This window comes from Pteronotus mesoamericanus, unplaced genomic scaffold (assembly GCF_021234165.1).
Source record: "Pteronotus mesoamericanus isolate MK-2021 breed Mesoamerican mustached bat unplaced genomic scaffold, CSHL_Meso_final contig_246, whole genome shotgun sequence".
NCBI classification, from domain to species: Eukaryota; Metazoa; Chordata; class Mammalia; order Chiroptera; family Mormoopidae; genus Pteronotus; species Pteronotus mesoamericanus.
Window position 1 is genome coordinate 2,938,079 of NW_026555104.1, and position 15,237 is coordinate 2,953,315.

General features: G+C 48.3%; 1 protein-coding gene across 1 annotated transcript in view; it reads right to left on the bottom strand.

The window, feature by feature from the left end:
* Positions 1-112: 112 nt before the first annotated feature.
* Positions 113-15,237, bottom strand: part of WIPI1 (WD repeat domain, phosphoinositide interacting 1) — a 30,094-nt gene continuing 14,969 nt past the window's right edge. The window contains exons 5-13 of the mRNA XM_054573083.1: positions 11,328-11,425; positions 10,548-10,640; positions 9,846-9,916; positions 9,106-9,213; positions 5,457-5,621; positions 4,634-4,741; positions 3,860-3,978; positions 3,376-3,476; positions 113-630 (exon numbers count right to left, since the gene is read on the bottom strand). Of these exons, the coding sequence (XP_054429058.1) occupies positions 583-630; positions 3,376-3,476; positions 3,860-3,978; positions 4,634-4,741; positions 5,457-5,621; positions 9,106-9,213; positions 9,846-9,916; positions 10,548-10,640; positions 11,328-11,425 (911 nt within the window). The 3' untranslated portion in view covers positions 113-582. The remainder of the gene's footprint in view (positions 631-3,375; positions 3,477-3,859; positions 3,979-4,633; positions 4,742-5,456; positions 5,622-9,105; positions 9,214-9,845; positions 9,917-10,547; positions 10,641-11,327; positions 11,426-15,237) is intronic.

Here is a 15,237-nt window from a genome sequence, read left to right on the forward strand (position 1 = left end):
CCTTCCCCAACCCCTTGTAAAGGTCAAATAGCTGTGTTTTAAAGGGCTGGGGAGTTCTTTCTGCTTCTTAAAACCACAAAGAAATAAATTTTCAGAGCCTCAAAAATGCATTGCCATGATTTTATTATTAGTGTCCTAAATGGGACTCAAAGGTAGTGATTTACTTCAATCACTGCAAAAAATACTTTGCTTGGCTAAAATAGTCTATGTAAGTCATATACAAGAAATACAATTCAAAGACATCTTCCTCTAAGTACATTTTTACACAGCATACATTTAAAAAGGATGCCCTTCTTAATATAAAATTCCGGTATAGACCAATATGGTTAGTTAGTAGGGACATTATGGCTGTAATATATTTTAAATAGCAGGGTGTGTATACCGTGTCTCCCGTACCCACGGGCAGCCAGGGCTGAGGAGGGCTTGCTGAGCAGCGGACCGTGTCCTGTGGCTTAAGTAGGCGGCACCTGGGATTCCTGCCCCCCACTCTGAGCCCACAATCGCACTCCATTCTTCCACCTTCCTTGTTTTCTCCAAAGCCACCTCATAGGGGGTGTCCTGATTTCTGAGGTGCGCTTCTCGTCATGACTGCTTCGTTTTGCCCTTCTGACTTCCACGGCACAAGATTATCTACCGAAATCAAAACAGAATGGCCTTACTCTCTCCAGGAAGAGGCTGTTAAGCAGGCTGCATTATACACAGATCTGTGCCCATGCGGGGTTGGCGGGGGGCTGCGCGCCACGGCCACAGAACACTCACCCACCCTACTTAGGCGCAGGTGAGTCTGGCAGTTTCAGAAGGTACTGACTTTATATAAAATATTGGGGGGTGTGTGTATATGTATATGTGGATTTTTTAAAAAGGCTCATCTTGTAAACACAGACTGCTAAGTCATTATTAAAAAGTCAGTAAATACCCCTGGTCCCCGTCCCCTTATTCTTGCTCACTGGAGTAAGGCTAGTGGCAGAAAACACCCACTTGTAAAGGTTGGCTTGTTACAGAAACAGAGGTTGCCCACCCTCCTGAATACTGCATCTTCCTAAAATACCAGAAACAGTCAGCTCTCTTTTCTTTCATTGCTATAGGAGAAAAGTAAATCCCCAGGAGATAAGAGTGGTCATATCCAGGGAAGTGTCAGTATTTTTCTTTTTTTAAAGACCACTAGTGATGACCCATGTGCTTAAGGTAAAGCCCCCTGGAGCCCTCAGGAGACTATCCAGGTAAGTGCACATCCATGTCTGCAGGAGAAGTGACTTTAACCAAGCTGAGGCTCCAAGATTCGTTCACAGTCCTGGAAGTTTTTAAGGAATGTGGGTAGAGGTGTGAATTCTGGACAGCTATTTCTATACTAGGCATAGAAGAACAAAGGCAGAGAGGGGAAGCTGTCCTAGCATCTCCAGTTGAATATTACTGCCAGGAAGGGTGTGACCAAGACGGTCCACGTTGAGAGAACGTCCCAGGAGCGCTCACGTCTCTGACCCTTGCGCGCTGAGATGGAGAAACCTGTCTGCTGCCGCGTCGGTATCTCGTAGGGGCACGGCCTTCTCCTTGCCATCAGCTGCGGGCTCAGGCTGGGGTCTGGCGGCCCCTGTGGCACCTCCCAGTGACTGCACACAGGCTGCCCAACGCTTGCCTGGGTCTGACAGCCACGCTAGGGAAGCACATTCAGTGATCTCACCACAGGAAGCCTGCCTCGTATATAAATGAAAACCCCTGACGTAATTTAAACCAACTTTCACTCCTTCGGTCCAAGAGGGAGACAGGGCAACTGGCTCACACTCAGCTTCCTGGCAGTGCACAGGCGAATAGGCCATGGGACTAGGCCTTAAGCATCTTCATTTTTCTTTTTTTAACTCCAGACAAATGCTCTACATAGTGTACCTATAATTTTATACAAGTTTTCTTTGGCAAGAGATCACCTCCTGAATGGCGATATCTGAAGTACCCAGATTCTGTAAATATAAGTGGTCATAAGACCTACTCTGATTCCAGTTAATATAATAACCTTTTATAGCAGTCACAAACTTTTACCAAAATTACTGAAATGAAACCTAATAGTCACTTTTATCCCCAACTGTATCTGACTTACCCTGGTTCCTGGAAGATGCACCTTCACGTAAATAACCACCCGCTTTTGGGTGACAGAAAACCCCCCTTTCCAGTTAGTTGGGGCCTGACAACCCAAAGGCAAAAAACAACTGGTACGCTGGGAGGCAGCCAGCCAACAGAAGTTTTTAAATTTATAACCAGTATTTTTAAGGACCACTGCTTTCCACCCCTAAAATATAAACTATACTTGTTGGCAATGTGTTTGGCAAGCTGCCTATTAAGAGGCAGAATGCAAATCTCAAGCTGCAAACCATGGAGCCCTTATGGGAACTCACACAGCCCTCCAGTCATGTGCGATGAGCTGGACCCGCACTTCATTCTTTAGCGAATGGAATCTTAACTGATACAAGGGAGTGGTCAGGAGAAAACAGGGCACACCGGGAACTAACAGGCACTGAAGCAGTGCCCACAGGGCTACGTCTCTGCCTCTGCGAGGGTCACTCAGTTCACTCTCCAAGTCTCGGCCCAAACGCTGCTGTCTCTAAATGATTTCAGGTTGATTCTCTGGGCTGTCCTCTAACCAAAGCTCCCAAGAGGTGTCCAGACAGTGCCCTAAATGGAAGCTTGAAGAATCAGAAGCTAAGGAGGCTGTGGCAGCCACCCAGGGAGTCTTCTGCTCAGACAGGGATGCTGGGAGAAGCCAAGCGCGGTGCCCAGCCAACCCTGGGGGCCCTCGCTGCCAGCACAGCTGAAGCAGGATGCTGGGAAGCCCAGCTGGCGCTGCCCAGGGGCGCTCTCCGCACAGCCGTTAATAAACAAGGGCCTGCAGCTGCTGCCGAGGCTGGGGTCTGCCCAGTCAGAGCTGGAGGCTCCAGCTTGCCTTCAGAACACAGTGGCCCAGCCCTGTTAGAGGATCATCTCTAGTCCAAACACAGAAGCATTTTGCAACAGCACCCCTAGGAGCCTCACGAAAATAAGAGTGAACACAGGCAAAAGTCCCTGCCTTATGAGCAGCTGAGATAGTGCTAAAGAAGCAAAGTCAAGGATTCAAGGTCCCAAAAGGTAGCAAGCGAGGCCACGGAGACTCTCTGGATTAGTATTCGGTTACTCCAACGCTGTAGTGTTGAGTGCGACCTGGTGGCTAGGCTGTAGAATTGGCAGCGCATAGCACAACCAACACTTAACAGCTTTCTGAGTATTAGAGAGGAGGATTAGTTGTTCTAGATTAGCTAACGGGGAAGGTGCCTTCGCCCCTTGCACGAGGCGAAGGTTTCCCTCAAAGCGTGTATAGACTGAGCCGCTGTTTTAAGGATCCCTAATGCTCACAGGGGGAAACTCATTCTCATCATCAAGACACACTGGTCCCGTCGCAAACTCATGTTCAGGAATAACCTCTCCTCGGAGCGCCCCGCCGTCCTCAGAATAACCTGGAAACCAAGAATGAGATGTGAGAGAAGCCACAGGGTCTCTTCCTGCACCATGATGCTAGGGCAGGACCTCAAAAAGGGGGAGTCCAGGGAAGTGAAGGAGGCCCCTTTTGCCTTTCAGGTAAGTCAAAATCCCCACCATCGATGGCCTCTCTGCCGCTGAGAGGCGGGTGGGCTCGTCTCAACCACCTTCCAGCCGGGCGCCTAAAGCTTCCGAACTTGTTTGCCAATGCTCGCCTTGTAGGGAAAGGAGCATGTGCTGCCAGGCCCACCAGGTTTAGGAACCTGAGTTTGGAGGCTCTTCCCATGGCCTCTACACGCACAGGAAACTGTGAAGGGGAGCAGAGGGTCGCCGCTAGACACGTTCCCCCACGCCTGCTCACCTGGCACTGTGGAGGCAGACGATGTGCTTGGTATGGCTACAGTTGCTGCATAAGACTGAGGTAATGAAGGTCTGAGGTCATTTTCTTTATTCTCTTCTGTTGTTCCTGAGCCAAGCAACCTAATTGCAGCAATGAAGAGGGAAAAGAAAAGAGATCATCCCATGTCCAGGACACCTCCCCGAGGAGAGGCTCTACTAGGAAGCTCACGCTTGGCCACTTGGGTTTCAAGGCTAGACCTCCTGGTGCCCTGCTGGGTCTGTGTGAACTGCAGAGACCGCAGATGGCCAGGGTCAATCATGCAACTTCACAGGGACCCCTTTTTCTTATGTTTAATAAAGGGAGATGGGCCCTTTGTTTTTCCTGGTGCACACAGGCAAGGGATGCTCCATGGGGGAGGGGCTATGGCAGCTCACAGTGTCCTGTCCAAAGCAGGGAGAGGCCGTCCTGTATTAGGTTACAGAAGTAGAGAACTTTTCAGTTCAGTTTGGTAAATGTTCCTGAGCACCCGTTATGGATGAGGAGGCAAGGCCGAGCAGGAGGATGTTTTGTGTGGCAGTTACTCATCCTGGCACTTCCCCAGGAGCGTACAGCATGCAGAGGGCGCCTGACATGGGCCCGACCCAAAGCAGGTGCCCACCAGAGGCTTGCCACCAAGATCGCCAGCAAAGAAGAAGGAAAGCAAGAGCACCGAAGCTTGTCATCGTTCTCGGTCAGGTGACAACTCTACACAACCGGCTCTTGAAAGGCTATCTTTTTGAAAATTAGCAACTTCACCTGTGAGTCTTGATTAAGACACACTCTCCTCCATCCTGAGGGTCCAAGTTGTAGATGTAAAGGTGTCCATCGGACGATGCAACTAACAGCCTCGGCAATTTCTGGATCCTACGAGCCAAGGGAAACGTGGGCTGTGGTTACAACAAAGAGAGGTCACGGACCCATTTCAAGTGACAAAGCCTCGCTCACCCTGACTGTCACCAACTTCTGCCGTCAACAAATGCTCAGCCCGCTCACCCCAGATTCTGGGTTTCTGGCTATTTCTTTGCATTCTGACCTAGCGATCTACCTTGCGGATTAATTCTTGTCTTCGAAAATAATTGTGTGGAAGAGACAAAATGACATGTGTACACACAATTACTCCATGAAAGCTGTGACCAACAGAAACATTAGCTTACCTGAATGCGACGTCGTCTCTATCTCACCTCTGCCTTTAACAGCGACAAAAAGGGAAAAATTGGAAAATGTGGCTTGCCATCTTCGGTGGCTCGCGTTACGATATTTTTAAAATGTTTTAACTCCTCTCAACTTCTTCGCTAACATATCTGTCAACCCCATAGGTGTCTGAACTTCGACAGGGGAATGAGGGTCTTTTTACATAATGATGTAAAACCAGAATTGTTCTCAAGACAGTGTCACTGGAACTTGCAGGTGAAAACTCCCATGCCAGCGTCCAGCTGCCCCCCGAGAAAAAATGGAGGCAGACAGGAGAAGCAGCTGGCAGGGGACTGTTGGGTTTTGACTTTGCTTCACCCTCCCTCTTGTGCTTCGGGGAAATCAATTGGTAACAAACAGCGTTGAGAGTGGGTGGGGCCGCACGTACGTTGAGAGGGTGCAGATGTTCCTCTGTCCAGAGAGACCCAGGCGCCCGGTGGCAAAGGCCCTGTCCTGATTCATCATGTCCGACACCTGGGCAGGGAGGTAGTTGGAGGCGGCCATGAACATCTTTCCCATGTAGCCGCTCCAGGTCGAAGGCTCCTCGGGTCGACTGGGGAGCAATGCACAGGCAAGATGAGACCGAGCTGCAGGCACCAGCACCTGTCCCGCAAGCCACACACCCCAATGCTATGAGCGGCTCTCACCGCAAGAGGAAGAAACTGTGCCTCAGAGTAACATTCTGCCCACCTAGAACAACTCGGGACATATTATTCTGGCAGTGCCGAAGGGCAGCAAGGGCCTGTTTGTGCTTCAGAAGAGCCACGGTAAAGCTCTTAAGAGGTTCCCGGTGTTACTGCTTTCCTACATTAACAAAGTTTTATCTGATGAGTAGTCTGATTTCTAGATTTCTGAAAAGGGGTGAGGGTAGAGAATGAGATGGCATTTCTATCTGGACTCTATAAAGGAAGCTCAAGCCTGTCTGGCATTCAGGGAAGAACAGACCGATCTCAGTGTGAAGGCTTCCAAGCCAGACTGAGTGGGAGGCAAACCTCCGGGGCAAGGTGCTCAGCAGTGTTTGTTTACAGCCCTGGAGCACCCAGGTACCCAGCGATTCCTAATGGTCGGTGCCGATAATTCAAAGGGACCTAGTACGCCCCCTGCAGTCATCAGGCTTTATCCCGGGGCCTCCGCCGAAGGGGTGACTGCTCTGTTGGTGGGAGACGCGAGTGTGGACGGGGACATGCGCACCTGCCTCTGCACAGTGAGCAGCACGTCAGGGGCCAGGGTGGCCACACCTGCTCAGAGGTCGCTTGTCTCTGGGACCGCATCCTGGTGGGGAACATGCACCAGAGCTCAGGAGCTCTGTAGTTTTATTTCTCACTGTTATCTCTGGCTGGATGGTTTTTGGACAAACCTCTTGGCCTCCACATTCCCATCTGAAAGTGATGGGCCCTCCTAGGCACACTGCTATCATTCTACGTGGATGGAGGAGCTGGGGCTCTATTCCCAAGGACAAAGGGGAATAAAGGTGTCTGAGGAGTGAGGGTCATGTTCCAAGGAGCAAGTTCAGAAGATCAGTCCATTGAGGAGATAGGACGGACTGCTCAGAAGAGACTAAAAGGAGGGGGACTAAACAGAACAGTCATGAACTGGACCAGACGAGAGATGTTAAAGATGCGGATGAGGGCAGAACGAGCCTGAGAATGAGACGTGGCTGCAGAAATGAGACTGAAGAGGCACGCGTGAGCCATCTGCGCCGGATGTGTTAATGCTTCATGGACGGCTGAGAGGAGAGTCGGGGACCACTGGAGGGTTTGTTCCGGGTTATCTGAGATCACTGGCAGCAACAGGAGAGCCTGGAGGGGGACCTGAGTTCAAATGGTAATTTCCTGTCTTAAGCACCAATAATGACCTCAGATAAAGATGTGACTGAAGCAGCTGTTGGGGGTCACCCAATGACAGGCCCTCAAGATTGAAGCGTATCTTAACTGTCCCACTGCACCCCAGTGCTCCGACCTGCTACAACAGATGATGAGTTACACCTTCAGAAGAGAACAGGGCTTACATTTTAGAAAGTGACAGAAAAGTCTAGAATATGGATGTAAGTTTTGCAAAAATGCACAGAGTAAGAACTACAGGGCAAACAGTGGGCTTTGGGACACACGTAAACAGAGACATTCGCAAGGCAGCGGGAAGCCTGAAGACTGAGAAGGAGCAGCCCCCGGTGTTTCCAACGCCAGTGCAGGATGAGGTTTCCAGAGAAGGGGCGTGACTGCAGCCTGTAGATGGAAGTTGGAACCAGGCCTGAGCACTGCGCAGCACAGTAGCTTGGCTGCTGGTGCCCTTGGCTGGAGTCACAAAGACCCACCCTAATCGATACGTCACAGAGGCCAGGTATTGGGTCATACTCATTAGGTGGAAAAAGTGTATTTCTCGTGAAATGTATATTTCTCACATAATGAGAAGCATTTCTGTCAGTCTCAGAAGATGGGTCTCTCCCGGGACAGCTGTGAGCCCAGCGTAGGACAATGTACTTGCGACATTCATCCGAGTTGTGCCAGACTTTCCATTCTGGAGAAGCCCTAGAAGCCTGGTGGGGGTGTACGATATGGTGCTTATAGGTGGACCCTGGATTTGAAGACAGAGGCTGGCTTTGCGCAAGACGCTGAATTTCTCTAAACCCGTCTCCTCAGTTATAAAACTACTCCCCTGCCTGCTTTCTAGGAATGTTGTGGGGACCTAGGGAGGAACTATGTGAGAATGCTCTTTAAACTGTGAAATGCTCTCAATGCATAAGCATCGTTATCACTGGCTCCACCATCTGCTTTCTGAGTGGAATTGAGCTAATCACTAACACTTCATGTTTCAATTTCCTATAATGATGCTAGAGAGAAGTGTCAGGAGACAAGGTGCCTGAAGTCCCTGAGGAAGGTGTGAGCCATCTGCTGTGCTACTAGAGGTGGGATCTTGACCTTGCAAAGAAGCCGGGCAAGGTGACAGAGCCACGGATGATGGCTGGGTGGGAGGGGACTTCATCATGTCTTTATGGCTTTTGAGTGCAAAATGTCTTCAGGAGAGGACACGGGCACACATGTAGCATGTACTTAGCATGGTTAAACTCATGCTCACACAGGCAAAATTTCTTGGAATGGCCCCAAGATTCCATGCCCTGGTCCCTGGAACATGACAATGATGAGATAGCAACAGCTGTGTTGTTTTACAGCCCAGCTGTCTGTAGGTAAGGAGATTATCCAGGTGGGCTTGATATAATCACGTGAGCTCTTAAAAGCAGAGCGCTCTCCCCGGCTGCTGGCAGAGAAGGACGGCAGAGCGGGAAGTCAGAGAAACCCAAAGCACAAGAAGGAATCCACGGGAATGAGCTGGGAAGAGGGCTTGGAGCTGCAGATGCGAACGCAGCCGGCTGACACTGAGGCTTCCGCCTTGTGACGGCCCTGAGTGGGGCCCCCAGCCACCCGGCCCGCTGACCTGCAGAACTGTGAGACAATGCATGCTTGTTGTTTAAAGCCATTAAGTTTGTGCCCACTTGTTAGAGGAACAATAGGAAAAGGAAAATGCATGGGCCTGACGGCACGCTTTACCCAGGCTTTGTTGTGCTGTCAGCCTCCCCTCTCCTGTCACAGTCACGCTCGTGGGCACCGGCGTGTTTGCCTAGCACTCCTGGGACGGGCAATGGCAATGATTATATTACTATATTTACAGCTACACTGGCTGACGCGTGTTAGTGTCTACTATATGCCAGGTACTACACGAAACACATTAGGTCAGGCAACTCAATCCTTACAACAAGCCTCAGATGTGTAGATGATTAATCTGTATGGAAGTCCAGAAAGATTCAATTACCTGCCCCTGGCTGAGTGTCCCTAGACTTTGTGCCTGCGTGCGTTTCTCCAGCAGGGCTTTGCTAACCTGCGCTCACCACTCTGGTGAAGGCATAACGAGGAGAGCCGAGGTCTGGCCTTCAGGAAGAGAAGAAACCGCTTACGCAGGCAGTGGCCCCGACAGCAGACTAATTGGGGCCCGACTCCTGTGGTCCTGTGGTCGCATGAGTATTTTATATCTGATGCCTTCCTTACCTGTTGGTGAGGTGTTCCAGCTTGAAGATGTGCACAGTCTCAGTGTTGCTGGAGGCACAGAGGAACTGGGAGTCCATACTGAAAGCTAGGGAGCTGATTGTCACATACCTAGGGAACAGCAACGTGTGGACTAGTGAGCCAGAAAAAACGAGGGTTCTTGCCTGATAGTTCTGCTTTGTAAGAAAACTACGTGTATCCTGAAGAACCTAGGTATCCTAAAACTTCTTCAACATTGTGTCCTTCGTTAGAAATTAATGTTGAGAAGATTCATAAAGGGTCACGATCTCAGGCAAGAAGAAACAAGGCATTGCTCCTTCCTGTCATGTTGGAAGTTTTCCAGCTGCTCTGTGCACCAATTAGCTGCAGGCCCTGCAGCCAAAAGGATCCCAGACCATCACTCTTGTTTCCACAGAGGGGACCAGGAATTTCTTTTGGATTGTGACTTCTTTGCTCTCTCATTCCTCCTTGGCTGGCCACCCATCCACGTAAAAAAAAAAAAAAAGGAAAAGAAAAGGACTCTCAGGCCTGAACTCCTGTGTGAAAATGGCACCTTCACTCTCAGGTGTGCTAAGCAGTGCACGGGCCTCTAGAAGTTACCTGAGAAAGTATGGTTCTATCCACTCTGGGGCACAGAGAGGAGGGCACAGAGCCACCCTCCTGCCTCTCCCTACATGGCTGCCAGCCGTCCACTGAAGAACCGCTGTGGGTACTTTCAAATGGGTTTGACAGTGAACACACACCTTTTCATTCCTCTCCGAAACTCATAGAGCTTTTGCCCCTCAGGTACAGAGAACACCCGGATGACCGTGCCCTGAAAAAGAAAGCAGGGGGACATTTTATACCATTAATCGCTTCACACAGACATGTCCCTTTAGAAAGGAACTTTAGAAAGGAACAACCGTCTCCAAAGAGGAAGCACAACATGTTGGGCATGAAGGCTTTTTTGTGTGTATGTGCCATGTAAGCAACTCTCAGATCGTGTCTGCCTCCCTGTTCCCTCCCGTCCTAGCCCAAAGCTCTGTGTGTGTTCGCTCAAATGGTTCTGGCTTTCTAGAATAGTCAGTCTCTGCCTGTTGAAATAGACCTGTTTTTCATGGCACTTGAAAATTCAGCCTGGTCACACTCCCAGATTATTCTAGCATTCTGTTTATACTACATTGATGAAAGGTAGCATCGCATCTATCTGTATCTATGATGATGGGGCATGCACATTTCTCAATAGACAGCAAGTTTTTATCTTGCGTCATGCATAGCACAGGCGTTTGGTCTGTTCAGTTAATAGATGCACCAATATACCGCAGCATGCCAGAAATTCTTCTTCGGAAATGAATTCCGAGCGGGCCCAGAACCAGTCAGTCCTCCTGTCACCAGACCCGTTTCATCAGATCCCCATCCAGCAAAGTCCCAACAGGAGAGCCCTCGAGGACGCCGAGTACACTCACCTTTTCAGAAGCGCTCGCCAGTTTGGAGCCCGAGGCGTTGAAGGTGATGGCGGCCAGTGTCCCCTCATGGGCAGCAATAGTGCCGACTGTTTTCTGTCAGTGTAAAGGAAAAATGGATATTGATGCCGGGAAAGAGGGAAGATGAGTTTCTCCTCCCTCTCCTTCCGTTTTTCTTCCGAGACACTCTCCCTCATTTGCTGGATTCCCTGTCTCTCTTTCCAGCAGACCTTTTACATATAAACTGTAGATCGTTTTGGGGTGTATCCCAATTCTGCTTCAAGGGGCGCTCCATTTCTATTTCTTTTCCTGCCTTCAGGAAGATGGACAACCGAGCGAGCCTGCTGTGGAGCGATGTAGTCGTAGGCCCTCCTCACGTGCATCTTTAGGGGGCTTCCTGCAGCAACCCTGCCCTGCTCTGTGAAGCTTGGAGACCAGCAGGCAAGAAATGCCGAAGAGCTGTCTACTGTCACAGACGGTGCCACACTGTGACACGACGCCTTCAAGTTGACAGTGGGCTGCCACCAGCTGGCACGTGGTTTCCATGATGCTGCAGGTGTCTGCTTGTCCTGGCATGCTGCGTCCTCGCTATGTTGACTGATGGCATAGGGGCAAATATCATTACCTTCTCCTCCACACTGAACACTGTAACCAGAAAAAACTCTCCCAGTGTTGCTTCCACCCCTGCACCTCACCCCACTGCGACAGCGCCTGCTCATCACCTGCCACTGGCCACAGAGCCAAGCAGGTGGGCTAGGTCAGCCTGGGTCACAGTCAACTTACCAGGGAGTGTCCATCATAAAGCACGATCTCGCCTGTAGTCAGGCTTCCAGGATAGGCCACGTAAGAATTGGAATGGTTGATAGAGAGGGCACACAGACCTGGTAGAAAATAAACAGCTGATGAAAAGCCAGTGTCCAGAGAGACAACTTAACCCGGAAGGGGCACCTGAAAACAGTGCGCCTACAGCGCCGCCTACTGGCGAGGGGGGAACAGCTCTGCAGATGTTGACTTTCAGCGGATGATTATTCCGATCTAGTCCCATAAAGTAAATTCCCAAGGGAAGACCTTGTGCTTGACACTGGCAGGTCCTCTCCCTGGCTACACAACCAGGATTTAGGATATTTAAAATATTTTTCTTCACATTTTACTCCCAGGCTCTGAAACCACTTCGACTTCTCCTTCGATTCCATTACCCGAACTGACTCATAACTGAAATAAGACTTTGTACTGGCAGAAACGTGCTAGCCTTCCTGCAGGTGATTAAGTTCAGTTGGCCAGTCATTTCAAGTTGGCGAACAGGAGGTGGTGAGGGAAAGGACCACACAGCAATGGCTCATTTTGGAGCCAAATGTCCTGCCTTGATGGGCGCCCCAGAGGTGGGAGTTTGAGGACTGCACCTGCGGTGGAGATGGCGTGTCTGCTACTGGAACAAGTTAAAGGAAGGGCATTGTGGACCGAAGACGTTTCGACAATATTCTTCAAGAGTAAACATCCAGTCAAACCATCAAACCAACATAAGCCATTTCTATTTACAAGGGGGTTCAAGGGGGGGGGGGGTGAGTGTGTGTGTAGGGGGAATCCTAATAGCATTTTTGACTTTAAATAACTTTTTATTTTTCAATTACAGTTGACTCTGATAGCATTTAATGAAGGATTTTCACAACGGTTTAGACTGATAGAGCTGTACATGACTGAAGGGAATTCAAGAAATTACCAGAACCAAAAGCATGACCAGAATAGGAACTTTGAGATTAGGCAAGGGAGACATCTTTTCAAATAAAAAAGGTAACTGACATCTTCGTTAATAGTTAGTATGTTAAATGGGTTTCTTATAAAAGTATAAGAAAAACTTCAGATCAGGCTCAAATGTACCCTACCTAATCTGCTGGGGGAAAGAACAGAGGGGGGAAAAAATCAAACGTTGAGAATTGGAACCAAAGCCGTAGCTCCTGCCCTGGCTTTGCCAAGGACACAGCCAGGGCTGCGCTCTTCTCATCTGCCACACGGAACTGTGGGAGAACGGGGACTGCGCCTGGCACCCTCACCTGCATGCTCCGGCTCCCTGCAACCTCCAAGGTCACCCTTGGCCCTGGCCTTACAAGACAGCACTCACACCTTCCCAGTTGTGCTCTGGGAGCCCCAGTGGCCTGTCTCGTCTGGGTTCTTTGCAACCCAAAATGCAATTTCAAGAACAGCTAGCCCAGCAGAAAGAACACGGGTCTTGTGAAACTGGGGAGGGAAGACAATCAGGATGTCAGGTTGGCTGGCATAATGGTATCCACAGGGGTGGTTAGCGGAAAGGGGGTTAAAATAAAATGTGGCGATCAGAGGACTTGAGTACCAAACTGAAGCATTAAGATCTTGTAAATGCAACTGGTAAGTATTGAAGATTTCTGAGTTTAAAAAAAGCAGAGCTAATCAAAACCACAATGCGATAGCACTTCACACCCACTAGGACAGCTATTATCAAGAAGTCGGGTAATTGGAACCCTGGGTCACTGCTGCTGTGGGGGGCAGTGCTTTGGAAAACAGCCGGCAGTTCCTCCAAAGGTTAAACACAAAGTTAGCATATAACCCAAAATCCCACTCTTAGGTATATACCCAAGAGAAATTAAAACATACAGCTACATAGAAACGTGTATATAAATGTTTGTAGCAACATTATTCATAATAGTCAAAAAGGAGAAACAACCCAGATGTCTATTGACTGATGAACAGGTAGATAAAATGTGGCCTATCCTTACAATGGAATATTAGATACTGAAGAGAAATGAAGGACTGATATGTAATACAGTACAGATGAACACTGAAAATATTAGGCTAAGTGAAAGAAGCCTGTCAAAAAGGCTACATACTGTATGATTCCACTAATGTGACATGTCCAGAATAGATAAATCTAGAGAGAAAGAAAGTAGATTAGGGTTCTGGGGGTGGTAGCTCAGAGGTATGGGGTTTTTGGCGGGGTGATGAAATGTCCTAAAATTGTGGTGGCGGCCACACAACTCTCTGAATGTACCAAAGGCTATTGAATTGTGTACTTTAAATGGGTGAATCATATGGTATGTCGATTGTATCTCAATAAAGCTGTTAGGAAAAAAATGGGCAATGTTTTAAGAATACCTGTCTGGCAGAGTCAGGCTGAGGACGTGAGTTCAAGACTCAGGCCTGCCATCCTCCGTGCAGCTGGCTGAGTTCTGTGTCCCTTTCCAGCCTGTTTTCTCTTCATGAAATGAGATTTCCGTGATCCAGTGTTCCTTCCAGCTTTAACACTCCAAGATGCCAAGTCTTTATTTACTTCCTCTACCTGAAAATATCGGCGGGGCCCATTTTTTGGCAGGGAATGTTAGGTCTTGGAGCAGAAAGTTTGGACAAATACTTCCAGTTGCCTTGCAGAGGTTCATTTGTTTAATTGAGGTATGGATTGACACATGACATATTAGTTTCATGTGTACAACATAATGATTCAGTCTTTGTATATATTGTGAAATATTCATCTCAAGTCTAGTTAGCATCTATTGCCATACATAGTTGTAATTTTTTTCTTGTAAGCAGAGCCTTTAAGATCTAATCTCTTAGCAACTTTCAGTTATGCAATACATGTAATCACCGTGCTGTACATAACCTTCTCAGGACATCCTTATTTTATAACTGGAAGTTCATACCTTTTGACCCCCTTTCGGCATTTCCTTTTCTCCACATCCTCAACAACACTGATTTCTTGTCTTTTTGGTAAAGCCGTTCTAACAGGTATGAGGTGCCCTTCAGTTTTATGTTAAAATGTAAATAGAAAGGAAGGAAGGCTTCAACTTCTTCAGCTAACATGGAACTTTCTGTAATACCTAATGGAGAATGAGAGGACCCTAGATTCTAACAAGAAAGGGACAAAGGGATATGGCTAAGGCAGGTATACTCTGACACACAACCATGTATTTGTCAGCTTTGACTTCGGGCTTGCACCTCTGCCAACCCATCTGAATTTAGCCACAGGGTCCTGCACACCGATCCCCGCAGGCTTCATGAAGGTCCTCAGAAATGCTTAACATGAGTTCCTTCGATTTCCTAGGGTCTAATTCTCAGATAAATCATAATTTGTTTCTTGTGAGGCCCCCAAGGAAAGCATGAAGAGTCTTCTGTTTCTGTCACAGGTGCCACACAGAGTCTTTTAAGGAAGAAAATGAACTCTTTATTTGATATTATTTTATTTTTTATTTACTTTTTTAAAGTTTTACCTGAGGGCATACTATTTTAGAGAGAGGGGAAGGAAGAGGGAGAGAAACATCGATTGCTTGCCTCTTGTATGCACCACTAATGAGGACCAAACCTGCAGCCCAGGCATGTGCCTCGACTGGGAATTGGACCTATGACCTGGTTTATAGGATGATGTTTTAACCATGTGAGCCACACCGGCCAGGGTTCTTTGATATTATTTTATAATAGAAAAGTGATAAACAATTGTAAGAATTCAGAAAATATGAAGAGAAAAAATCACCCATCATTCTAACCTGGGGACCTCTCATTATTCTCAATATTTGAGCACATTTCCTTACAGAGGAATCCAGTTTTGATGCAGCTTTTGGACTTGTTTGAGATTTGACACACATTTTCGTAAATCGTTGCCAACTATAATTTCACTGAAATTGTTTGGCTGTAATTCTTCTGCAGCTGGAAAAGATGAGCCTGCTATCCATAC